The following is a 27,849-nucleotide window of genomic DNA, read 5'->3' on the forward strand; positions in this document are numbered from 1 at the left end:
CACTGGCTTTATGTTTCACATTGTACCCCATAGACCAATGCAGGACTTCTCAGAAAACTTATGTCACATAGGGCTTAGAACAAAGGGGCCCACAGACTCCTATGTGTATGCGTAACAGACAGCAGAATACCTCCAAGCACTCCAGGGCTGCAAGACGCTTCCCTGTAAAATGACGCACAAATCAAAGCTATGTAATGGATGTTTAAAAACACAATTCCAACCATACAAGAGGTATCCAAGAGAAAACCCTTGCAGCATTTGTTAAAGAACATCACACAGCAAAGAATTATCTAATTTTATTTATTTTGAAATACCAGTTTTAAATTTTCAGTTACAGAGTTCAGTCTAGCAATGGCAGTCAAAGTATGTTACTGTTTGGTCATTATTACACAGCCCTTTTGTGACACACTAGATTGGCTGGTTTTACAAGGCACTGCAAGAAAGCACTGAGGAAAACAGAAGCCCCAGTAAATGTAGAATTGTAGCATTGATAGCCCTGAAAAAGCACACCTGAGAGATGTGGGAGGAGGGGAAATGTTTATCTGAACACAATTAACGAAGGAGGTTCCAAAATGTCCCTCTTGAAAGGCTGAGACACTCTGCAAATGCACAAACCAGAGACACCCAGACAAGAGAACATGTAAAAAAATGTGACCAAGAATTCTGCCAGTCTGCTGAAGACCAGTGAGCCATAAGAACATGCTGTGTGCACAAGCACACTTCAGAGCACATAACCTCTCTCGAGGTCTGAATGTGCTTGGGGAAGGTCTTAGGAGCAGAACTTCTATCCAATTTACTCAGATAAGGAGGACACTGCAAGGTGGTCAGTGGTCTTTGGCAGTAACAAGAGTCCAGTGCTCTGCATCCCTGTGTGCAAATGACTCAGTATCCCCACATGCCAACAGGCTGCGTTCCCAGTGAGCAAAGCCCAAGAAAAGGCGCTCCCCTGTTTTATCAAAGTTAACACAGGCATTTCAATAAGCTGGTGCAACCCATGACAGAAGCCTGTGTTTAACCAGTGCAGGGTTTAACTTAATGGCAATGTATAATTTTAATTCCCATAATTACGTCTCATCTACAGCAAGACACCTTGCATTTCATTTTGTTTTAAAATATATTTTAAGTAAACACAGTTTCCATGTTTCAGCAGGGTAAGGAATTAACCACACAGCCCACAAGTATCTTGTCAGGGATTTTAAGATACAGCTTTGTTTCTGCTGTATCTGAAAAAACAGAAATGCTCTTGGGCTGTACGGAGATTCAGTGAAGCTCCTCTTTATTTTTACACTGCTAAGACAGACATTTTCTATGTCAAGATGCAAATACTAGTTCTACAAGGAAAAAGGGTATATTTTTCCACTGCAAAAATGTTAGGATTTCGGGTTAAGTGCAAGGTAACACTATTCTACAAGATTTTTATTAGTGTGTGTGTGTGTGTGTATTTATAGACACACAAAATGAATGTGCATTTATGGGCATTTTATGCAAGCATCTCAAAGTTTTGAAAATAAAATCCAGAATAAGCTAAATGGAGTGAAGCCCTCCCCCCACCAGTATTTAACTGTAAACCAGTTTTCTACCAACCAGCATTTGGATGGAAGCCAATTCAAAACAGACAAATGGATTTAAAGCTATTGTGAATTCAGCTACAACATCCTTGTTGCAGAATGATTCCTAAAACTGAGACAAACTAAACTCCGTATAATAGGAACATGCCTGCTGCTCTCCCTTACCTTGCACCTGGACAGTTTTTTGGTTTTGTTTTAAACAGGCAGCTAAATCTCAAGGGAGCTCAACACTGTGTCAAACACACTGTTACAAAGATCAGAAATGCTTATGCTACAATTTGAAATGGATTCAAATGTCATCCATGGATAGGCTGTGACAGAATAGAAGCAGATGGTGAGTTTCTTGTGCGTGATATTTTTAATTCCCCTCTACCCTCCCTACAAGGTTGTCACCTGCCAGACCAGTTCCTCTTTTCCACCTAACCCTTGCCCCCTAGGGTCCAACCAGACCTTCACACTGTAATCTCTCTAGTACACACAATGTGAGGATTATCGGTGTTTTAACACACTTAGGATTTTTTTTTTAATTTTTCATTTAAAAAAAATATTGGGAAACTGTTCTGTTAGCCAGAGCCCAGGCCAGGTAGCTCCTGAGTTCTTATCCTAGCTGTACTGTGACTCACTACACGACAGTACATGGGGGTACTGCTTGCCTGCTGACTTAGGCACAAAGAGGCTAGCACTGTGTGGAAGATCAGGCAGACTAAAACATGCATGCGCGCACACCACTGAAATCTAAATGCTATGTGTAGTTACCAACCTGACTTACTGTAAGCCAAGCACGTACAATCAAAACCCTATGTAGATACAGAGAAGTCGTCATAGCATCACACTCTGGCCGCAGTCAATCCCTAACATGTAAGAGGAAGAGTGGGAACCCTCCACCCTTGTGTGTGCAATACTGCCTGGAGACAATTCCGTCTCCAGGCTGGCAAGCAATCAGTTTAAAATGTCATTATTCTTCATTTATAGTGTCAAAACTGGCCACAAGGGAGATGTGCCAGGCCCCAAACGCTAAGCTGCATGAAGTGGCATTCCCTGTTCTCATTCTAAAGGCACTCACCTTTAATTTCACTAAGTCTTATGCTTTTGAATCCCCTCAACCAAGTCCTCACCTTGTAAAATTCCAGTCCTTGCAGTCTCATGTCACAACCCTGCTCAGTACCTCTAACCATTTCCACTACCCTTCTCAATCTTTCCAGTTGCTACCATATTAAGAGGAGGCTGCCAATGCCGGACCACAATAACGTGACCACCGGCATCGTTTTTTCTATATTTCATTCTCAGTTTTCAAATGCATTTAATCACCTGCAACTGCTAACCACAGGGCATCTCTCTTCATTGGTACATGCACAACAGCATCTCAGTCCTTTTATTCAGAGAAGCCTTCAAGACCAGAGGCAATCACTGCTTCTCTTCCCTACATTCATAATGGATAGCATCTAGTTTTTATTTAAGCTTGATTCCCCCACTGGATGTGGTTACTAACTCCTGACTGAGTTTACAACTAGGGATGTTAAATCCCATTTAATTGGTCAAATGGTTCAACTTAGTTTTTAACTGGTAACCAATTAAACAGGTGTGTGTGTTGGGGGAAAAGGCGAGGGAAGAGGCGGATGGGGAGGCCACTCTTCTCCCCCCCCGGGGCCACCGTGGACAGGGTTACTCTGGCTCAACCTGAGGATCCCTCTGCAGCCACCCTGTGGGGATGGAGCAACTGCCTGCCCATGACAGGTGAGGTGGGGGTGGCTGCTCCAGCCCCAGTTAACCAATTACACTTTAACATCCCTGTTTACAAGCACCTGGGGTTTCTCTAAAATCCTCCACAGTTTTATTAACTGGAACAATTAAGTGTCATCCATAAGTCACGAACTCCCTCCCCACTTCCTTCCCCAAGCTGTGGGACACCCTGACCACCACAATGGAACCTCCCTTGCTCTCTCTCTATTCTGCAAACCCTCTCTCACCTTAAAAACAAAACCCACCAAACTGTCTCACCTAGTTTCTCAGCAAAGTGTTAATCCAGACCTTTCTGCAGTGATTTTTGCTAGGTCTTCATAGGTTTTACAAGGTGAACTAGTTACAAGTATCAAATTATTTAAACTAAACTGATTTTTTGGGGTTTCACATTTATATGCTAGTTTGTAAAAGTTCTGTAGCTGGCAAATGATCTCCCAGGCAAAGTTCTATTTACAAACAATCTGAGGATGGAGCAGGGAGCAATTATAACACAAGACAGTCACTAATGACAAAACATGCATGTATTATTAGGGAACACATGAATTAATGAGTTTAACAAAAGGTATTTAATTTAGGTCAGATTAAATAAAATGAGTTTAATGTCACAATAAAAAAATCACTATACAAAACTTCACTAACAAGACACCAACTCTTTCAAGATGTGGTCTCTGACAACTTATTCTCAAAAGATTCTAGAATAAATTACAGTTTCTAGCAAACAAAACTGATCACATGAAGCTTTACAAAAGCAGACTGAGGAAATTAATTAAAACACTGCTCAAAACAAAGGGAAGCATATTAGTGGAAATAAGAGTTTTGACACTGACAGAGCTCATGTTACACGCTTCCTAACAGACATCAGTGAAGATTTTCCCTTACAGGATTGTGGGAAGGGGCCTAAAATGCACACATGAAAGAACGTTTGGTTTAGGAGACTCCACTGGCTGAGCACACTAATCCTGAACGCAGATTTATTCTCCTAGAAGACACTTCCTATCTTCTCCGCTCACAAAAATCACGTGCTCTTCCTTCCACAAGTCTATACAGTACATTCCATGTCAAACCTGAAGCGTATTCTACTGAGTCTGCTGCCATATCTACACTTGTAGGAGGCTCTGAGGCTGGCCATTTCTTTAAAAAGACTCTCTCTCTCCTGAAAGTTACAGACAAATGTTCAACAGGAAGATACTGACATTTACAACAGGAAACGTTTACCAAAACATGACAAATCTTGCCAACAATCCAGAGGATCAGACACACAAAAGATTCCTTCACTCAGGAGGAATGTTCAGTAGACAGGTGGCCCACACAAGCAGATACCTGCAAACGTGAACCAATAAAAAGGTCTGCACACAAGCTGAGCTTTGGCTTCCATGGCCAGGTTTACACTAGGGGAAAAAAGTCAACCAAGAGATTCAACTCCTGTTACAAGAATCACATAGCTGGAGTTGATGTAACTTAGGTCGAATTTCCTCAGCCATCCCCACTGTGGGAAGTTGACAGGAGAAAATCTCCCATCAACTTTCCTTACCTGTTTGCAACTGGCAGGAGTCTAGGGGTCAATGGGGCACCCTCAGCGGTCAATTTAGAGGGTCCATACTAGATCTGCTAAATCAAACCCTGGAAGATCAACCTCCGGAGTGCTCACCACATCTTAAGTGTAGACAAGACCTCTGTTTAGTTGTCATCTCATCCAAGACTTGCTGTGAACATTTGCTACGAAGATGTGGTTGTTGAAATGCAGCCCTTTATGAGATCACCCCGAGGAGTTTCAACTCTGCAGTTATTTTGTCTCAGCTGTGGAACTCTCATTTTGTTCATGGCTAGGAATCTTTTTTAAGTGGAAATTAAATGGTATCAGAAATTATGTAAGTCAGCTATTCTATTTAATGGAATACATTTTTAAGGGGCTCGGCAGTTCAGATTCATTCTGATGGTCAGAATTGCTATCAATTTCAGGGAAAGCTACAAGATCATCACCTCAACTATTCACAAAAATGAGCAAAATCCCCAATATTTCAACAAAATGTTAAATATAATAAATTACTAAACAGGAAATTGTGACATGACCTGCCTGCTGAAAGCCTGACAAAGAAGTGCTACTCTGCATTTAATGCACATGAGACTGTACACTCACTTTTAAAGCCAGTTCTATCAATCAGTAAAGCTCTGAAGAAAATACAGAGCTATTGCCCCAGAAAAAAAGACCCAGAAGTATATCTGAACATCTCCATATACTAATTTTCCCAAGCAGAAGAGTTGCCTTTGCACAAGTTTCCAAGCTCTCTCTCGCATTCAAATGCTAAGTGGTATTTCTTTTGTCACTAGTTTTCCTGTTGGAAAGTAGCATTAAAGTGGCAGCTCTCACTGAGAGATACTATAGCACGATCATTCATAAGCAGAGAACTCAAAAGAGTAATAGATTTTTCTATCAGATTTCAAAACACAGTTTAGTATCTACTTCAGTAAAAGTGTTAGAACTAATCATAAGCTCTTATTTAAATGGTTCCCTAAAAGACATGCCAGTTCACACCAATTTAACCATTACTCTCGTCGGGCCATTACTTACCTTTCACTTACATCACAATTTAGAGTCAAAGTCACATACTACTATGTGAAAGACTTTTTTGAACCTTGGCTAGACCACTGCACCCATCTTTCCGAACGCTGCAGGGGAAAGTTTGCAGGGCAAGCAGCACTTCACACCTGGCCCCAGTGCTAAAACTGAGCTCACTTCAGCAAATGGGCACATGGAGGTTGCCCAGAAATGCCCCCTTTGAGCAACATTTTAAAATACAAGAGTCAGTTTACACATGGCAGGAAGGACTTTTTAAAATGTACAGAATGAGTCCAATGTGCCTCTCATTCACATTTTAGCATATTTATGTCTATAACAGACCAAGACCGTGTAACTTAGTAATTAAGACAGGCTCGCCTACAGGGCATTGCCAGAGCACTCTAGAGGGGTGTGATTGGTAAGGCGCTTTAACATGCTGTGCATGACTTCAGTCTTGAAGCAGGACTTTGTCAACGTGCTTAGAAACCTCTCAGAGCACACCAGCAGGGTCTTCGAGAGACAGCGGGAACACAAGCTGCTAGAGCATTTTGCCGCACTGTGCGGACAAGTCCTTCGGTGTTACTCTTCCTCCTGTCCCTAGAAAGAACAAACATTTACAATAAAAAATGAAAAGAGTAGGGGTAAGGTAATCTTTAGTACTGAACTTCTGAGAAAAGAGAGACTCCTGTGGAAATAGAGGTCACTAGCAAAGCTTTCCAACCGCTATGAGTTTGTTTTATATGCATATGAAACAATATGTTTCGTAAAGGAGGTATCAGATTAGTCTGAGCTAGGAAGGTAGGACTAAGAGCACAATAAAACTCATTTTTTGGAAACATTTGGTGCAGATCGTGTGTCTCCCATATACAAAAAACCGTCCCCTCTTTGCACTTTGAGCATTCGCCAACAAACAAGAGAAATCAAAATTAAGTACCTCTTCCGTTTGCTGCATTATTAAAGTCTTAACAGGAGTCCATGCCAATGCATGGGTATTTTAGGACTGAAACAGATTCAGTGCTCCTCAAACAATTACAGATGACTCCCCACCCCACACAAGAACTGCTTAAAACCCAAGAGAACCTCAGTCTTCCATGCTAACTGCCTAGAGGCTTTAATGCAAAATTATAGCTATCTTTTAAACTACAGACTTCTAGTCAGAAGGTGGCATTATCAATTCCCTGCACACAAACTCCAATTCCAGGTGTAAACCTTTTCATCTGTACTGCATTAGACTGCTCAATAGCCGTCACTTGATTTACAGATACCCTCTGTAGAAAACACAGCACACGTTCTTCAGCTACTTTCAGAAAGTAAGTAGTTGCAGGTGGCTTAAAGGAAAGACTTCAAATCCTTTCTTGATTAAGGTGAAATTCACACAGGAAGAAAAGAGCGTCACAAAATTGCTGGAAGTGGAATTAACTTTTGTTCTCCAGTCTCCAGTTCTTGTTCTGTACATTTCAGACAGGCTACTTCCCCAGTACTTTGTAGTAGGGAATATTTTGGAAGTGCAACAGTGTAGGACTTTTGCCCAGCTTCAGTGTTCATGGCGACAATTGATTTTGCCTTCAGAATGCTCCAACACATCGAGCATTTCTTCTATGATAGCCTGCAGGGCCCGACCCAGCTGTTCTGCGGTATAGGGTTTTCCCAGCGGAGGCACATGAACAAACGCAGACCTGCCGTGGCTCTGGTATAAGGAAGTGTAGTAAGTGAAATCACAGAGATATCTGTAATTAAAAAAAGTGTATTTCGAGGTAAGAAACAAGTATTGTGAGCAAATGGAGAGGAATAAAATTGAGCATGGGAAGCCCAGGACCAAACAGAACTGGAAAGCTGTTAGAAAGAAAAGATGGTCAAATTCATCCTATAGTGGCTTCAGTTATGGTCTCTGCAGAGGACAAACAGGTTTCAGAGGCTCTCACATCATTCCCAGGCCAGCTCTTCTAAAGCACCAAAGAATTTCTCCCCAGACACCAAAGATTCTGTAGCTGCTTTACCTAACTATTGAGTGGATTGCCTTTATTAGGAAAGCAAGAGGTCACAAATATAAAAGACGGAATTCTTCACTGTCCTACAGCTTGTGTAGTTACTTACAATTGCACAGAGTAGGTTAGAATGGAACCAATGAAGAAAGACACACATGGAAATAAGGCAGGCTCAAGAGGCATAGCTGATTGCTAACCTTCGGTGTAACATCTATAGATCTAAATAATATCATTAAAGGGGTTAAGTATTCCTCTACCCTGCGGAAGATCTGTTCCTAAGCATTTCTGTGATTTCAGTGTTTTATTTTAGACAACTGATGGAAAAGAACAAAATTAGCATGTCTAATTAAGGAAAACAGAAATGCCCACAAGATCTTCAGCCTAACATTTATCCTCCTGACACCCTTGGGATGCAGGACAGGGCTGTTGCCCCATTATCCAGATGGGGAACTGAGGCACCGAGAGGCTAACGGACTTGCCTAAGGTCACATAGTAAGCTTATGGCAGAACAGGATATTAAACTCAGTTCTCCAGAATTCCAGGCTAGGGCTCTACATTACGGATCGTTCCTTCCTTTGGGGCAGGGATGCACAAAGTTGGGGGTGGGCCACCTCGGAGGGAGAGGGGACCTGTGAAATTTTGTAATGGGGGGCACCAGCAGGATTGGCTGCTGGATCTCAGGCTTACCCATCTCATTAAAATGTTACTGTTTTTATGTGCATTCACATTTACATACAGATTAATAAAGTTTTTACAATCTACATATTTTCTTACAAGTGCTGAAAGGTTGTTTTTTTTTTTTTTAAATATGAACATAACTGAAATTTCTGTTGGTCTGGACAGGTTGGGGAGGCCCTGATAACTGCAGGGACAAAATGTGGGGTCTGATGTTCAAAGTTTGCTCACCCCTGCTTTGGAACACTTTTAAACTGGGGGAGCAGAAACACGCAAATGGCAAAGAGTTTATAGCTTTGTTCTCTGTATGGGAGGCTGAAGTGGAGAATATGAAAATGCAGCTGAAGACATCAATATTTCAGAAGTTTACTGAATATATTTTGCTAAAATGAAGGAGTTTGCTATTCTGGGGGAAAAAAGTCACGATGATGTTTAACAGTAAAACAAAACCACGTGATGGCCGTTTCTGCTGCAGCCAGATTGCATTATGGGTTTAACCCAGTCTTAGTAACTCTACTCCCACAATGAGAACACTGTGGGATAATGATCTAAGTGGACTTCCAAGAAACAGAAGGTAAGTGCCCCAAAACACCCCTCAGACCAAAAAATAAAAAAGCAGTGACAAGAGCCTTTGGTTGCAAGCAACTTGTCTGGCTGATACAAACATTTCAGTGGGTCTCAGTTCAAGCCTTAGGGCTTGGGTTTGTCTGTGAACAGCGCACAATCTTCTGGCAAATGACAAGAACTGTGGCAAAATCTCCAGATTAACAACAATGTTTGCTTCTTTTTCATTAATGCAACAACAGAAAATGAGTCCAATTCCAATGATTCAGACAAGAATGTTAAAATGGAGTTAAGGTTCAGAGTACATATTGGCATTTTATCCCAAATTACATTACAGTGATGTTTCAATTACACATCTAAGAAACTCACTGTTAGGGTTAACACTTAAAATGCAGACACGCCCATTTAAAAGTGCAGTAACAACCTTACCTCTGGCTTCTAGTGACTGCATGCAGCAAGTGCAGGTCTAGAAGTACGTCATTTTTCCTTGTAGTTCCAAATTAAATTTGTTTCAAAAGACAAATTAGGGATTTCTTTCCCCACTCCCTGCCTGAAGGACTGACCCCACTTAAAGTATAAGGCCCACGAACTCTGTCACCCACACTGATTTACCGTAAACAACAGCATGGAAGGGTTTCACCATTGCTCATTACGATCTCATACCTGCCAGCATCCTTGGATATAGTAACTGTGACGTCAAGTCCCAGTGCTGAGACTCTCTTGCAAACTGCATCCATGTCAATAATAGAATCAATGCATTCTGGGCCACCTTCTACACAGCAATGCGAACCTGGGCAGAAGCGGCAGTTGTCCAAGCCTTTGTATCCAACGTTATGCCCACATTTTTCCAGTGTTACAGTTGTGGCCATACCTGACACACCTACATGAACCACCAACTGCAAAGAAAACACAAAACCAATCAGAGCCAGGTGAAATTAGGGTGGCGTGAGTAAAGAGGAGAGACGGAACACCGTAACCCAGAGAGCATTCCAATGTTATGACAATGGGGGCCACACTAAACCGTAGACTGCTACAGTAGAACCTCAGGAGTTGTCCAGTCAACCACACACTAGTTGGAACTGGAAACATGTAATCAGGCAGCAGCAGCCAAAATAGCACAAATGTTCTACGTATCTTTATGGGCTGCCTAGCAATAGCATTCCTGGCTAACCCAGCACAATATAGGAGGTTTCCTGAAGCAGCTACAGTATGAGTATATAACAAGTGAAAATTCCCAATGCTGAAACAGTGCAGGTGCCAACACTTGCGATTTTGTCCCCTGGAAACAGAACTTCCACTGCTTTGAGCTAGGTCAAGGCCTAACAGTGCAAGGACTTGGAACTGTGCCAGATCAGCAGAGGACTACTGAACTACTTCTGAACTGATGGGCCCGAAGGTATGTCCAAGAGAACCAGGTGCTGTGGGAGGACCTGAACTATTTTAGAATCTACCAGGCCTTCCATGTGAAAGATGGATGGTCACCTAGTACGGCAGGCATGTGTATAACCTGTTCACTTTTTAAGGAACATTTTCTCTTACATGCTTTTGTTCTCAACAAACAGTATTTTGCTTCCTGAATGGAACTGCAAGTGGTGAGCTGCAGTCAGACTCGCTGAGGCGATTCAAGAATTGCACGATCTGCGGCCTAGGAGCATGTTGCAGGATTCCACACTGAGAACAGTGACTGCCAAAAGAAGTTAGACCAACATGGGCAGAGCTCAAAAAAGCCACGTAAACACCTATGGTGCAGGTGATTCGGGTACGGACACTATTACCAGGGCTCTCACTATTTTAAGCGATATTATTGTTCAAATTCACCAGTTTCTGTTAAAAGAAACGATCTATTAAATTATCAATATAGACAAAAAGTTTGACTTTGCAATAGGAACATCAGCCCAGAATTGTAAGGATCCATCCATTTACTACCAGCTGTGCCATTTTGCTGTGCATTTACTCACTTGGGGACTGTGTTTTTCCCACAGTGCAGGAACTAGTCTTTGTACGGTTTGGTATTCAACGGGGATTTCATATACATGCAGATCCACACCATCTCCCAGGCCCAGCTTCTCCAGCTCCTAAGAACGGTGGGTGAAAAAAAAGAAAAAGTACAGGTCAAGCTCTCCGGACATCTATGCTGTAAAGAGTATTGCTGGGCCAGCCCTGAAGCATGCTTTCTGCTGTCCTGCTGGCAAGAGCTCAGATTGGCTTCCTTGCTCCTGGAGAGATGGTAGACTGGAAACCACACGTGTGGTTCTCCTCCAGCTTAAAGTGAGACAAAAGGAATGACATTACTATTTCTCCTCTGCTGGCCATTTGGAGAAGTCAAGCAGCATTCCAGAGCAAGACTTGCTTTCTCCACAGCTCTTAGCTGACGAGGGTATTATCTTTCCAACAATGTTAAAAATCTAGACACTTTACCACACAGATTCTTACTGATGCTGACATGTAAATTCCTTATTTAAACCTGGAAAGGTTGCAGACAATGCCCAAATAAAAATAACTACTCCTGTGCCATTCTTCTTAGCTACATTATTTTCAGGAATATGTAATAAAGCCTTGGTTCTTCAAAGGGTTTGTATTATACATGGAAATCACCAGAGAGCATTTTAATACCAGAATAAGTCATTCTGGTCACCCTAGATCAGTGCTGCTTAAACTCAGACCATGGAACACCAAACAATATTTTTTATGAGTACATACAAAAAATTTACTTCACTCAGTGGTACTGGCTCCTCAGCAGTAGTATTTTCACATCTGGCTTTTTTAAAAAAATGTAACTAACTGTATTTACTCATATTGGTGGAAATAATAAATTCACTAAATCATCATATGCCACACGTGGGTGTTGGCTGACATCAAGCAACTGTCAGCATAGCCACCACAGCACATGCTCTGCACATCACTGCTACCCACTCTACCAGTGTATCAACCAGAGAGAAAGATTAGATGGTGGGGGGGAGGCTAGCACATTAGGTCAACCTTGCTGTGTTGCCAGACTACCACCGGTCTTGCGAAATGTAGAAACACAATTATGTTTCAGTATTTTCCATTCCTGTTATCATAAAACAGTTACTATATAACACTGAATTATTTTTCCAAACACTCATGGCACACCTGTGAGTTATTTATGGAACACCTGTGTACAGTAGAACATAGTTTAAGAAACAGTGCCCTAGATACATGCAGGTGGAACATGAAAACTTGCATATTCAAAGATCAGCAACTCTCATCGCCAGCCAAAAGCACCACCACGCAGACTGGCTTTTTGTTACTCCTTACAAGAAATTACAAAACTCCTTCTACGGAAGCTGACAAAACAGTTGGGGATTTCACTTTGACAGGGTCAAAAATATTGTACAGCCTTAAACTCTAAAATGAAAAAAGTTTCCTGTGCTGATTTCACCTATACCATCCAGCATATCTGTAATTAATTTTGCAACAGCAACTTTAAATTTCTGATTCAAACCCTGCAATAGGTCACTTCTCCCTCTAAGAATCCCCTTGTAAGGATAAGGCCTTTTTCAGTGTCCATATTGAAAGGTCTACAGCCTAAGGTCTTCATCTGCAACCAGACTAAAAGAGTAGCAGCCATTAGCTGAAAAGGCAGGAGTTACATATTCACATTCTGTCTAAATAGCATTAAAACAGTGTAATACCAGGCTGTTAAGGAGGACACCATGTCCTAATGGCAACAAATATCACCACATAAAGTAACAGATCTCAAGATGGGGAAAGAAAACTTAGTCTGCCAACATTTTGTCTGGCAGGAAACTGCTTAACAATAGTTGGAGTTGTGGAATTCTTCTGTTTTTATGGTCCCCACTTCCCGATTGTTTGTCTGTAGATCTGTCTGGTTTTTAATTGTTTCTGCATGCTATATAATTAATTTTGATATGTATAACTCAGTTAAGGTGGTGGAACATAATTGGTCAGGGAATTATATCGCAAAATGTTAGGACTGATTAGTAAAATAATTGGTTAAGATGAAGTTAAGCAGGACTCTAATGTCACAATATAAACTGGAGCACAAAAGGCAGTTCTTTGGGAACCAATTCCAGTACACTGCTCCAAGATCAGAGCTGCCAGACTTCAGCGCTAGGTCAATGACACTGTGCAGAAACTGGAGTCCTCAGGACGGACCCAATCTTGACTTGCTATCAGGACAAGTTTTGTCTTACTGAGAGTGTTGAGCACTGTACGCTTCGCGTGTGGATCCTGGTTCTGCTGATTGTCAAAGAGATTAAGTAGGATATTACTGTGTATAAAGCACTTTGCTGATAAAAGCCCCTGCAAACCTGCAGTGTAAGGGTATGCCTGAGCACTGGAAGGGTGAGTGCCCATAGTGTATTTGAATGACAGAGAATTGTGTGCCAGTAACACATTGTGACTATTTTACCTAGGTGGAAACTAATACCCAGCTTTGAATTTTTGCCTGCACAAGAATGAACATGGCAGTTCTGTGGCATGCTTAATGCTACGTTAAAGCAGAGACGGATCAGCTGCAGAGAAGATAGGTAGCTAGGAAATACACCTTGCTGAACTGGGAAGTAGTGGCCCAAGCTAGGATATCAAGGTAGAGGACTTCTAGGTTTGTGGATAGATGTGACTGGAACTAGTTTCCCAGATGTTTAAATTAACTATTAGAGTGCAGGTGGGAGTCTGGTCCTTCATGTAGTAGAATTAGACAGCGTAAGTCCCTACACAGTGCCAGAGAAATAGACCGTTTGGGGCATAAGACACTTGTTCTAGACACATGCCATTATGGAACACTTGAAGAAAAAAAATTATTTTACTTGAGGATTTCAGGTATGTATTCTTCCCCCCACGCCCATACCTCCAAGCAAGGGTGTAAACCATACACTCTATCAAATTTCCACCATCTACCACCCTCTGTAAAGAGGGCTATATACAGTCCCCCTCATTCAGCCAGTGGGTATGGCAGCAACCAGTGTTATGCCAAGGCAAGCAAACAAGCTGCAATCCCACCCCGTTGGCACCTTTGACTCCTCTCTGGCGACAGCTACACTAGCCCCTTCCTTGTGGAAGGGGCATGGTAACAAGCGAATTGGGAAGATACTAATAAAGCGCTCCAATGAATATGCAGCACCTCATTAGCATAATGACAGCCACACACAATTCAAAAGCGCTGCTTTCGAGTGACATGTCACCTGTGTAGATGGGGGCCTTTTGAAAGGATGTCCCGGACTTTGAAAGCCCCTTCTTCCTACTTGGTATTAGGAAGAAGGGGCTTGCAAAATCCAGGCGGTCCTTTCGAAAGGCGCCGTCTACACAGGCGGCACGTCATTCGAAAGCGGTGCTTTTGAATCATGTGCTGCTGCCATTATGCTAATGAGGTGCTGCATATTCAAGGAAGCGCCTCATTACCATCCTGCCAACTCACTCATTACCATGCCCGTTCTGAAAAGAATGGGCTAGTGCAGACATGGCCGCTATGCATCCAGACCTGGATGATGTGGGACCACTGTAAGTAATGCTTTGCTGGACCTTCTACAGCATCTCACTCACACATCCAAGCACTCAACGAATAGTTAATTCAGCCTTACAAACCCACCTGTGACAAGTGGAAGGGGAGTACAGTCCTTGTGTTAGAACGGAACACTCACGCAGCGATACACAAACTTGAGCAATTCACTTGGCACAGTAGCGGCCAAGCCAGGAGCGGAATCCAGGTCACTGGCTACCGCGCACAGTTTTAAAACCAAAGGCATCCTCCTCCTTTGATCATCCGGATGCTTGGTGGCTTAAGGGGATGTCAACATGTTTGTCCCAACATTGTTGGGGACAATAGAGAACCCATAAAAACAGATATCCTGATTGCACTAACACTTCAATAACCCTCTTCCTTTCAGAGGTATTGTTTCAATGTATTTTGGTTTAATAGATTAATAAAGATTAGGATATGTGAATGTTAAGACCACTTAGTTCATTGCAAATGTATGCCTTTTGAAATGTTTCTACAACATCACTATTTACACAGCTTTCAGCTTGTTCCACTGAAGTTATACAAGTCTGCTTAAGAAGCCACATAGTACTGTTTGTGCTGTGGGACATATAGGTATTTTAAACAGGAATCTGAACGGATGGCAGAGCTTGAAGACTAAGCTCCCAAGAGCTAGAGTGAATACCCCTTTACTCACAAAGAACATGTACAAAAGCATTCCAATCCATGAAATGCAAAGGCAGAATGCAACTTCACTAGCTGTAGTTGTGGTGTTCACTTTTCGGCCCATTAAAGTTTGTGTTTTAGCTTGTGTGAGAGAAGGCTACTGAAGTTCAGTAAATTGTGGTTGTTCTGTACTTACCTGGGCACTACAAAAATGTTTTCCCCCCATATTAAAAGTGTGCAATTCAAAAGAGAGACCACTTACTGAAATGCATTTAAAAAAAAAAAAAAAAAAGAGTTCCATCTGCTGGCTCTGGGATGAGCCTTGGGAGAGACCAGAAGGGTGTTTTCCATACTTCTGTATTTGTAAGTGTACTGTAAAAAAAAAAAAATCAGTGAACTTATCTTTCCACAAGGCCCTACAAAAACCAGTACGACTGCTGAACTGCTTCCATCTTCTGAATTTAGAGAACCTGGATTGCAATTTTAGTCAAGCTAGGTGGCCCAGAATACAAATGTTTGCAGGTATAAAGTGTTACAGAACGTATACTTTCTGAGCAGCCAAACAAGCGACTGGGTACTTTATATTTGCATCTAACTCTCCACTGCAAGTTGAAATAACTGTTCTAAAATAAGACCTTAGCTGCAACAGAATTTCTTAAAAATTCTATTGACTTTGATTCTTATTCAAATACAGGACTAGACTTTGTTATAATCAAAACTTTCTGTCCTGAGACAAACATAAGCCAGCCCGCCAGACTGTAATCAAATTCAGACACCAGAGAGGCGTTAACCTTCCCAAATGCCCACAGGCAGGTAGAAAAAATGGTTCTGCACTGCATGGCTTGAAGCAGAAGGACACTAAACCTGTGGTAGTAACAGCAGCTTCACACACTGAAGCTTTACTAGTTTGTGGAACAATAATACTGCACTATAATTTATGGCTAGTTTTTGCAACATCCCAGTAGTAACTGATTCTTCAAACTGCACCACTTTGTTGAATTCTTTATTAATGCATTAAGATCTCAATGTTAAAACCTCTATATAAGGGCACAGGGAAACAGCATCCTCACATGCTGAGTAAGCTACTAAAGGAAGAAAGGGACTGACTGGTTATTTTAACCATTAAGGCTTAGAAGTACAGACTTGATCATTTCCCTCTGGGCATTATGAAAGCTGGAAACTCAGACAGCCAGGATAGCTACACGGTGATGTGTAACAACTGCTCACATGCAACATTCACATATTTTAAAATTATTTGAATAAAAATATTTGTAGATAGCCCTGGGTTAGAATGCTTTATTTGCACTTATCGGTCATCTCCTCTAGCTGGCATGTAAACTCCTTGGTTTTGGGTCTATGGAGCACCTAGCACAACAGAGTCCTGATTCATGACTTGGGCACTCTGATTCCATGGTCATACAAAGGATAGAGTTTTATCAGATACAAACATTCATGGAATTGAAGACTACTGGCTTTGTGTCACACAATACTCCAAATGGCAGTGGGGATCTGCACACCATGCTTTTCCCAGTCTATACAATTGGTGATGTTAGAGATTCACACCAATAACTCACTGTGGGCTCTGCCAGTACTACAACCATTTCAATACAATGAGCAGAGAATCAGTGGTCCAGTATGGTCTTATTTGCTTCAAAAGAGATAGAAGTGGCTCTGTACAAAACATACAGAATGTTAGAAACCCGTGGTGGGGATGAAAATGGAGCAGTTAGCGTTCTGCGAATAGGCTGGGAAGTACACCAGAGATAAAGTGCCCATCTGTGGGGCAATTAGCCAATTACATTTTTTTCCTAACCATTAGTTGAAAATTGTGGCGAAGTTGAGCATACAACTTCAAGTTGACCACAAGCTTCTCTCTACCTTGTGATCTGCACTTACTCTGTGGATAATTACTGGCCATGCTGACTCCAGCTGCATTACAGGGTCATAGTATTACCTGAATGGATAGGTCTTCACCAGTTTACATGGAACAAACTTTTTTTTTTTTGGGACACCAGGCTGGTTGGTCTTCTCTCCACTTGTTTGTTCTTTCAAACACACATGTGATCAGTGGGAGGGCGGGGGGAAATCCCAGTTTACCTTAGTGTCTTTCCTCTAGTACCTCAATGGAGCATGGGATATTGAACCTGCCCCTTCTCAAGAGTGTTCCCTCAAAGACCAGGCATTTACCATATTTTTCCATTGTAGTTTGGTGTTTGGCTTTATTAAGGCAGATCAATCAGCTCTGTTCTCTTGATCTTGGCAACTGAACTTCCTTTGGAAGCCCTTGTCCTATTTCCAGCGTTTACTGGCACCCAAAGCCAGGGCCAAGAAAGCAGGAGTGGCAGTACCAGCATAGATTCAGAACATTATTCTGAAACTGTTCTACTTGCATTAGTTCCAGCAGGTCCTGTGTATTAACATGTTATGCCCTACCAGAAACTGGCTCTGTGTTTGCTGTCACAAGGAATGGGCATTCACCATTAACATTTGCACTATTCATTATATGAATTGGAAAAAAAAAAAAAAAGATGATGGGATCTGGAAGGAATTCTCATAGCTGAGGTCTACATTGGTTTCCAACTCACCCAATACTTCAGTAAAAGGTGGAGTACATGGGCAGTGCCAGGTGTCAACATGCACCCCAGGAAATGCATTTATTTGGCAGCATAATGTACAGTCTATAATACTGTTGTGCAAGACACTAAGGAATCAGAATCAGGAGATGCTTCCCACGAGAACTCATAAGGGGAGAAAATAAATGCATGCTCAGGCCAGTTTCTTTTAAACCTTTGGTGAGAAAACTCTGGGAGTATCAGCTAGACCACAGGCCTCTTCTAGGTTAATTAGGGAAAGGGGAAGATGGATGCTTCAATAAAAGAAGAAAGAATAGAGAGGAGTATCGTTTCAAAACAGCTTGTACTGAAAATCCTCTCCAAATCCTGCATAAGGTCTTGCCTGTTTTCCCACTCTTGGTTATAGAATTACTTTTATCTAGTCTTTAAGAGTGGAAATTGCTCATAGCTCAACAACTGCAGGCAGTATCTTCACTCATCTAGTATATTCTATGGTTGATCTGCAAACACACTAATTTGATTTCCTCTCTCTCGCTCTTCTGCTGTCACCTCCATTTTGATACATTCCAGTCTTACCAGCAAGATATCAGTCAGATGCTCACTCAGACGATACGTCGGACTTTAACAGTCTAGCTCAGAATTGGACTGGCTCATCAGAAGTGAAATCATCATTTTCAGAGCCCTCAAACCCCAAACATCTTGAGAACTGTTGGGAGGGACACAGGCACAAGATTTGAAGCCTCTGAAAAAAGGAAGAGATTTACTTAAGCAAGATCAAAAGCTGAGCTCCAAACCTACACTATGTTTGGTTTAGGAGCCTTACCACAAATTACACTGGAGAGCATTTTCAGAAGTTAAGGGTCTTTAGACTCTTACTGACTTGAAGTAGGATTAGGCAGCACCTTCATTTGGGGGGGGGGGAAAAAATCTGTGCTCATACCTTCAGTTAGCTACTTCAGGGTGTCACTCTAGTGTGAAGAAGACAATTTGTAGTTTGCATGAGTTACCCATCAAGTTATGTGGGAATTGTAAACTGTCAGCACTGGAACATCACAGAGTTAACCAAAGTTAAGAACCCACATCTTTCCTTATGAAAACAAAGGTTTAGCCACTTTTGAAAATGTTACCCGTTGCTCTTTAAACAACAAGTGACAAAATTCATCAACATCCCAGAGCTTTCACCTTAGGTCTCTCTTCCCTCTCTCTCTCCCCCTTTCACTTCTTTCCCCCACCTCCCAAGAATGAGTGACCTGTGGGTTTTTTTTTCCCTTTTTCTTTTAAAACACAATTGGAAGTAACACGTAGTCCTGTAGCACCTTAAAGACTAACATGTATTAGGTAATGAACTTTTGAGGGTAAGAGCCAGTTCCTCAGATGTGCTACAGGACTCCTTGTTATCTGTGAAGCTACAGACTAACAAGGCTACCTCTCCGAGTCTGTTAACAATTGGAAGTAGTGAATACACCATGTTTTTATTGCTGATCCTGTATTTTGCTGGAAAGATCACTGACTTTGAGATGGCCACAACCTGATACACAGTTAAAACAGCTATTTATGTGCTTTCCAGAACATATTCATCAGTTAAAGAGTACAATTGTACACTTGCCAAGACCTTATATTGTTAACTCCAATTAGTGTCAAAGGAGTTACATGTGCATGTCAAAAAAAAAAAAAAAAAAACGTTCAAGTCACACATACAAGAAGCATTTTAATTGTTTTCAGGAGTTCGCATGTTCTTACAACACCAACCTGCTTTGAGTCCATGGGTTACACATTTAAGGATTACTATAAAAGAACATCTTTAGCAGTTTCACTCTCAAAATCCATTTTCTCTCTGTGCTGCTTTAGGTCCTGACACTGCAATCAGAACCATGAGGGTAGATCCTTGTGGAGTTTTCAGGCCTTATTCTATGTATTTTTTTGAATTAAAAAAAAGCTCTTTTGCTTCCCAATTACAGTTACAAAAACTTTTCAATTTATGAAATGTACATTTTTAAAAACAAACCTTTTTTTGTAAAAACAGCACTTTTCCATGTATGTCATGTTTTGGGCTAGTTCTAAAACATGCTTTAAATAGAACTGGTGTCCCAGACTTTCAGGAGTATTGATTTCGCATGCCTGATTTGAAATTCCCAAAAAGGACAAGAGAGTGAGTGGTCAGTGTATTCTGGAAATTAGGTCTATTTAGATGCTGAATCTGGTGGCAACCAAAAATTATTAATTGCTTTTTTAAAATCATGGCTATTTGTATAATGCCTCCAGGTTCCCACTATTTAAAAATAATTAAGCTCATCCACAAAAAATGTATATACAAATAAAGTTAAAGCATTAATGCTAAATGTGTTTCTTCAATGGGGTCTCTAACACCCAAACCAATATTACTTTCAGAAAGTTCTACATCTTATAAAGACTCGAACATTAATATATATGGGGAAAAATCAATTTACACAGTCCACCCAAACAGCTGTACCTCTAAAATTTGCAGATTATGAAACCCTATATTTCCAGTAATGCCTGGAAATTTATCTTACTCTTTCAATGTATTTATGCAAGTTTTAGGGGACAATGCTGTGTTTGAGAAAAGTGTGTAAACTGGACCAGGTAAAGTGAATGAAGGACTAAATGGTAGCAAGAAACAGGCTAAATACTTTCATAAGACTGCCTGGACTGGTTTTTAAATAAAGATAGCAATATTGTTGGGATCTTAGCATATAGTGTTGCCAGCAGGAAAGTGCTACTTGAACAGCTCTTATGAAGTTTATTTGGATTTTTTAAGCAGAGCTATTTTGGAGATGACACTCATAAGACCTTAAAGTTTTCAAACTACTTCAACTTTACAATTCTTTGTGACTATTACCAAACATACCAGAAAAATATCTAGTAAGGGACGAGATGAAACATGTAAATTTTAGGAAGACTGGTTTCTTTGGAAAAACCTGGATCAAGAAATAGTTGAAACATCTGGCCAGTAATAGGAAGCTAATGTCAACATTAACTATGAAGTCAGAGACTACTCTAAAATATTCTCCATGTACCCTAACCTGCCTGGCAATGTATAACTTCACTCTCATTTCCCTCTACTTATTAATACTGTTGCTTCCTCTATTGGAGTTCTTGGCACAGAGAAGATGGACAGACGGACACGAACACGCCCCCTCCCAACAAGATTACTAAGAGACCCAGAAAAGATAAGAGTCAGACTTGCTGGTCCATGAAAGTCTGAGCAAGAACAGTGATAAATCACTTGCTGTAGCTTGGAGGGCAAGTCTGATATTAAAGGTTTGCTGTATTGATTAGTGTCTGAAGCATGCAGACATTCATTACCAGAGAGGGAAATTAAATAATGGTTCATCACATCTTCTTTATACTAATCTACTTTTAAATTTTAGGTATTTTACTTATTTTGTTGACTTGCCAAGTAGCTACATTAATATTAAAGTGATACTGATATAAATCAATCTTTTACTTACCATCACTCCTAAGCGTACGCAATACTAGACATAGAGTCTCCACAGTGCTGAGACAGGCATACACTCCATTTCTCAATCAACCCTATATGTTAGGCTGCTCCAGGGTGTGACTTACAGCTGGAAGCATTTAAAGGCCAATGCCTCTGCTCACTATCCATGTTTACATTAAATGCAGTTTTACAAATTCACAACTAACATTTTACCAAAACAGCATGCACACACACACTTCTATTCAATAATAAAAATGTCCTTTGGCCCCCAAACAGCTTATTATCTACAGCCTTGTATACCTGACAAATACAGGGGGAAAAAAACCATGTTTGACCCATTCCCTGACCCCTCAACAATGGACCTCTTTGTGAGTCTTTAATATCCTTATCAGGTCTGTCTAGACACCCTGACAGCAATTGTCCCTAGTAATGTCAAAATGCACTCTGACCCTTCTTCTCATCCTCCAGCTCAGCCAGAAACACTTCAATGGGATGGACCCAGGAGCCAATTAGCTTCACAGTCCATAGGGTACACCTGTGTCTAAGCAGATCTGCACATCTTTGTACAGAAAACAGGCTATTTTAGATCAGAGAGAAAGCCAGTAGGTTTAAGTAAACAGGAAACTGATATAAATGACGGTTTGTTAAAGCTCCCTTGAATGAAACCTTTGCTTTCACTTCTCACCCAAAGTGAGAAACTGGGGTGAGGGGGAACACACAAAAAATAAACTATTCAAACAATGTAGCATATAGAGTTTTCTATGTACATGGATATCAGCCCTGCATTACACATTTTGCTAGTCTTTAAAGTGCTACTTGACTGCTTTTTGTTTTGACAGAAAGCAGGTTTGTAAGTGAACTCAAGATATTAAACAAAAACAAGCGTTTTGGAAAAAAAAAAAAAGACATCAGAGCCTAAGTCACTACTCTTAAAAAGACATATCTACATATAGTCTAGGTCTACTTTCTGCCCTACAATCTTATTTATAGGATTAGCCTCTCCCTGTGCATACAACAGCAAAAAAACCAGCTAAGTCTTTGCAATATTAAAACGCTGCAGTGGCTAATTTCAAGATACTCATATTTTGCCCAGTGAAAGCAATAATTTGGCTTTCCAGAGTCAACTGACTACATTAGTAAGTCACTGCAGTCTGTGGGGAAAGGGGAACCACATTAGCTTTCTACACACAGCATACAAAACCAAAAAAGGATTGGAAAGAAGGAAAAAAAAAAAAAATCAGAATTTTATCCTTAGGATGCAGGATAATAAAAGATGTAATAAACCAGAACTAGCCTAGCCCTAAAGCTAGGGAGGATTTACAAAGATTGTTTAATTGATTTTTCTTCTATTAAAATGCAGATCACACTGTCTGGGATTCAGAAACTCAGACACATGTCTTTGTGTCCACTCAGCTCCATGAAGTCCCCTGTCTGAAACTCGCACAATGCCTAACTTGCACGTGTTCAAAGACATGCTGTTCCTTTTTGTCTGGGCCTCTCAGGACTGGAAAAGAGTGGGGTAATGCAAATCCCCTACACATTTGTTGAAAATTTTAAGTTTTTAGGACTTCTAGCCACAATCCATCACAAGTAATTTAAAAAAAAAACCTGCCTAAGAACATACTCATAGCTGTGCAAGTGCTAGCTGTACTAGAACAGCAGCATGCGTACAACTTAGAGTAGTTTTAAATATTCAGAACAAATTTAATCAAAGTTTAAAAGATTCTCTAATATACATGATTACTTTGCCTGTCAATGATGGAGCTCATCACAATCACCAATGCCTTAAACTGAGGGACTGGAGGGATATTAGTTTCATCCCTTAACCTGGATATGTACTTACAGAATTGGTGGCCACTCTTCGGTGGATTGCAGTAAAAGTTGTTTCTCATCCCAGCCCCCATTGTTTAGTTTCTGCTTTGCTATAACAAGCCACTTTTATTAGGGATAAAGGACAATTTGCCAATGACAAATGGACAAGGACCAGTCAGCCCTACTATCTAACACCAGATGATAGTAACTGCAATTTTTCCTATACACAGCCTGTCTCTTCCACAAAATGAAGCTGAGTGGACTCTCTCAGAAGTACAGCCAGCCCCAACAGGTCAAGGAACTAACCATCTGACCTCCACGCAACAACAATGTAGAGCATCAGATATCAGGCCAGCTCTCCATTAGTTGGCAATAACTGATTATAGTTTATGATTTAATTCAAAAGCATTCTGAAAATACATTAGTCCCACAACACTGAGGTGGATGGAGATGGGTTGAGGGAAGAAAAATAGGTTGAATTCCCTGGGCAAATGTACCAAAACATACCCCTAACTTCCATTTGTCGCCTGTCTCCAACAACAAAGAATTGGGATAAGCACTTACAGGATTATGTGAAGCATACAGAATACCTTAATTCAATATTAGTGTTTGATTTCCTGCTGACATCCTGTCTGTGAGTACATCAGCATTGTGAGAGTACACAGTCAGATGAACATAAAAAACACACACTTACAAAGATAGGCACACCACAAATGGCACAAGCTTCCTACATGATGATTTGATCCAGGAGCAGTCTGTGCCATGTCAATAAATAGCAGTGCTTTAAAAACCATTCTTGTGCTGTACCTGCCTCCACGGATATGTTAAATACTATCCTCCTTTCACAACGGAGAGACAGGTAAGTAAGCTGCCTTGATCAAGATTCAGGCCCGCTGACAAAAAGGAGAAAGGGGGTAACCGTCCCAGGGCCCAGTGATTCAAAGCTGCCTGGGGCTCTCAGCCACTGCGGCTGTAGTGGCAGCAGCAGCCACCAGAGCCCTTGGCTCTTTAAGTCACTGCTGGAACCCAAGGAGCATGATCTGGACAGCACTGAGGACTATCAGGAGGAGGAGAGGGGTGCAGTGAGGTCTGGTCCAGGCAGTACTGAGGGCTGGCTGCCCCTAACCCCAACCCCCTCCACTTGAGGTCCCATCTCTTCTGGGAGTAAGAATCTGTGCACTTTTTCCCCACTGCCCCCCATTTGCCCAGGCGCATAGCAAATCTGTCTGCTTCCCTACCAATGACACTATTCATGGCAGAACTGGGATCAAAACTCATGTCTGTGATTGCTCCATTACAAACTGTAACCACGAAAAAAGACTTCAGTTAATTTTTGAGGGATTATAAATATCTACATCTTTCCCCTCTGTGATGGAAAAAGAATATGAAGTCTTGTACAATGTTCACAGAGTTATCTTCTGATTCCTTTTTTTTAAATGCTATATAAATTTAGCCTTGTGAAATTCAACTTGCCCAGAACATGTTATTTTTCGGTGAGTGAATAAAATATAAAATCAGATTGCTAATTGGGGTGGGTGGTCGTCAACCGATAAATTTCAGAAATTTGTTCTGCAACGCTCTATGAACAGATTTGAAAAAAAAAAAAAAAAAAACCACCAGGGGATTTATCACTAGCACAGCACTTTCTCTGAACATGCCAAATGTCTTTCAATCTGTGTTGTTACCTGAACTGCAATCCAGCTGGCATTAACAGCATGTTCTCCAAATGGGCCAAACCCTGAAACACAAATAAAGACTTACTGACGAAATTACTACTGCAGGCTTGACTGAACACGGAGGTACCCACTGATTTGCACTTTACTTTTTAAAGTTACCCCAGGGGAAACTACTCAAGGATACCAAAATGATTTCTTCAAATACTGTATCAGATTCTTGTTCATTTACATCCAAATACTCTCATCCTTTCCACCTTCCAAAAGTATGACATATATATGTATTATGTATGTATGTATGTATGTATGTATGTATGTATGGCTTTTCCATAGAAAGTGACAAAACACTGAAGATTCTAATTCAATAGGTTGTCTAAATAAAGAATACCATCCCATTTCTAATGGGGGGCACAGGGGAACAGGGACACAAAGTTTCTGTTCTTTGTTACTGGTTGAAATCACCCTGTCCCACAACTGTCAAGAGTCCACAACAAATACCTCTACAAATATATATGCAAATAAGTAGGTCTGATAAGCATATTTCCTCCCACTGAAGCAAGTCTTAATTAAGATTTCCATTACCGGTATATTTTAACACAAAGTTAACAGAATACTGTTGATGGTCCCTGTACAACAAGCACCAGAGACTATGACAGTTCTTTATAAAATATTTGTACAAAGGCCTAAAATTTTCTAATGAATAAATTATGGTTAACTAATAACCCACAACAGTTTTTATTGAGAAAGCATTTACTCACGCTGGTACCACCGCAAAAGTTAAGCAATTCAGCTTTGTGCAAAGTTATGCCACTGTAGTTTAAATCAACTTTCAGAATTTGTTCGCTTGGAGTGCTTGTGAAAACACACACAAGTCTTGTTCAACTAAAGGAAATGCCTGAAGAATGTTGTCATTATTATGATAGCACTCAGTTTGCTGTGAATAGTAAGTTATGTTTCAGGCTATATTACCTGCAGCTATAACGTAATTTACTGTGTGCTCAAACAAGAATTTTATTTCAAAAAGAAAACACACAAGAAAGCCAACACGCTCTCCTATGTATAATCTAACCAGTGTCAAACTCAAATTTCAGCATTTAAAGAAATTCTTGTTAAGATCAGCAGGTACCCTATTGGTGCAGGTCTAACCTCATAAGATAAAAGGTCAACTGAGACAGTTCCATACCAGCAAACAGTGAAAATGCTAACAAATCATTTCATTAGTCAACTCAACAGCACTCTAAAAGAAATTACTATCTAGAGATGACCAGAATCATTTCATAATCCACACCGTTCCATTTCTTCAGTTCTGTAACAGGTCTAGATACAAACCAGATTCCCTGTTTAGTGGCAATTCTAGAGGTACCCACAGTGTAGCTTAATTCTCTGATTCTGCATCTGTTGCCCATGCATGTCACATTGGCCTTTTGCTCTACATGGTGTGCACATGGATTCCTGTTTGTCCGGTGCCCTTTATGGAAGATAACTTTGGGGATGTATGCGCTCAGTTGAGTTTCTCAGATATTGACACTGAGGGGGCCTCCTCCCAAGCTAATTAGCCCTAAAGCAGCTGCCACCAGCTGCACAGATCTTTATGGGATTATCTTTTTAAACAGTTCCAAAAACAAAAAACAAACAAAAAAAACCTCACACACCACCTATGTACAGACACTTATACATGAGTACATACCACCAACAGGAGCAGGGGAAGCAATATCATTTCCCAGACTTTTAAAAAAAGAGACTTTAAAAACAAACCTGACAGCTGTACACAGATTTCCCAGTGATAAACACAGACCTAAGGCAAGTTAACATTGGACTGCGAGAACGGGATTTACAGATGCATAGGACTAAGGAAGAAAGCAATGCAAAATATGGCAGTTTTACAAACAACACTTTTCTTTTTTAAGCCTTTGATCAGGGAATCAGTGAGTGGTGGATGTAAAGACCTCACTGTACGTCCTGTCTGGGTTTGGGAAGAAGAGTCAAAACCTTCACAGTTTTCCTAGATCTAGCTAAAGACATCTTGTAGAAACTCTTCCTTCCCATTCAAATCACTCAAGTGCATCAAAAAAAAATTTTCATCCTTCCCCTGCCTTCCCAGTCCAAATAATGAACTGCACTTTGAACTGTTTCATCCAGTTCCTCATTTTTTCACAGAGCTGCCTCCCCCACAAATCAAGATGCCTGCACCTTTGAACCCTAAGGAAAAGATTCTGAGGAGTTTTCACCTACTATACAAGGGGCTTGCATTTCTTCCCTTGCTTCCCTACCTCCACTTTACTCTGCTAGGCACAATTATTTTGGTAATACTTTTGGCTTCTTCTCCCCTCATCTTTTGGGGCACATATGGTTGTAAAGGCCTCTACACATGCCAGCTTTCTAGGACTCCCAATGCTGCGGTGGGGGAATTTATTTTTAATGCACACAATGATTACCCCATTTCCCCACCCTGCAGCAAGTCCCTGTGCAAAGAGTCCAGTCTGGAAAAATGGGGGGATGCCAGCACCACTCTCACCCCTCCCCAGCCCAGGGAGCTGGGAAAGTGAAGCACAGTGAAGAGGAGAATGAGCCTCAGGGCTCCGCTACCCTCACCCCCTCTTCCCCAGCCCCCCCGTCACCATCCCCAAGCATCAGCTCTCACAGCAGGCACAGCCAGCCTCTTCCTTTCGGCTACAGTGCTCCCCCAACCCCCAGGCTCCCCTCAGCCCAACCCCTCCCCCTCAGCGCCCCCCCCACAGGGACCCCCCTCAGCCCAACCCCTCCCCCTCAGCGCCCCCCCACAGGGACCCCCCTCAGCCCAACCCCTCCCCCTCAGCACCCCCGGGACCCTCCCTCAGCCCAACCCCTCCCCCTCAGCGACCCCCCCACAGGGACCCCCTCAGCCCAACCCCTCCCCCTCAGCGACCCCCCCCCACAGGGACCCCCTCAGCCCAACCCCTCCCCCTCAGCGCCCCCCCACAGGGACCCCCCTCAGCCTAACCCCTCCCCCTCAGCGCCCCCCTCAGCCCAACCCCTCCCCCCAGTGCCGAGCTGGAGGAACACCCCGCCCACCACTTACCCGTCACCACCACCGGCCGCCGGGAAGGCTCCATTCCCCCTCCGTCCCTGGCCGCGG

The 27,849-nt window shown here is 41.6% G+C and overlaps 1 protein-coding gene across 5 annotated transcripts; it reads right to left on the reverse strand.

Annotated features, from left to right (window-relative positions):
* Nucleotides 1-286: 286 nt before the first annotated feature.
* Nucleotides 287-27,849, reverse strand: PGPEP1 (pyroglutamyl-peptidase I). 5 transcript variants are annotated; one of them, XM_074978213.1, is made up of 6 exons: nt 27,793-27,848; nt 24,747-24,799; nt 18,366-18,531; nt 11,048-11,164; nt 9,753-9,985; nt 287-7,592 (listed from the first exon to the last, which is right to left on the reverse strand). In XM_074978213.1, the coding sequence occupies exons 5-6, from the start codon at nt 9,956-9,958 to the stop codon at nt 7,400-7,402; spliced, it is 399 nt and encodes a 132-aa protein (XP_074834314.1). In that variant the 5' UTR covers nt 9,959-9,985; nt 11,048-11,164; nt 18,366-18,531; nt 24,747-24,799; nt 27,793-27,848; the 3' UTR covers nt 287-7,399. The 5 variants fall into 5 exon arrangements, 4 of the variants coding, with proteins under 4 accessions (XP_074834314.1, XP_074834313.1, XP_074834312.1 ...); XR_012642637.1 differs by lacking the exon at nt 18,366-18,531 and having other exon boundaries at nt 6,364-6,462; nt 7,075-7,592; nt 27,793-27,840; XM_074978212.1 differs by lacking the exon at nt 18,366-18,531 and having other exon boundaries at nt 287-6,462; nt 27,793-27,840.

Source organism: Carettochelys insculpta, chromosome 27, assembly GCF_033958435.1.
Source record: "Carettochelys insculpta isolate YL-2023 chromosome 27, ASM3395843v1, whole genome shotgun sequence".
NCBI classification, from domain to species: domain Eukaryota; kingdom Metazoa; phylum Chordata; order Testudines; family Carettochelyidae; genus Carettochelys; species Carettochelys insculpta.

Excerpts from the sequence above, each read along its gene's own strand:
- PGPEP1 (XM_074978211.1), bottom strand. The coding sequence starts at position 27,826 with ATGGAGCCTTCCCGGCGGCCGGTGGTGGTGACGG. Across the intron at positions 24,800-27,792 it reads GCGGCCGGTGGTGGTGACGG|GGTTTGGCCCATTTGGAGAA; the intron begins GTAAGTGGTGGG and ends TTTGTGTTTCAG. Across the intron at positions 9,986-11,047 it reads GGGAAAAACACAGTCCCCAA|TTGGTGGTTCATGTAGGTGT; the intron begins GTGAGTAAATGC and ends TTTTCTTTGCAG.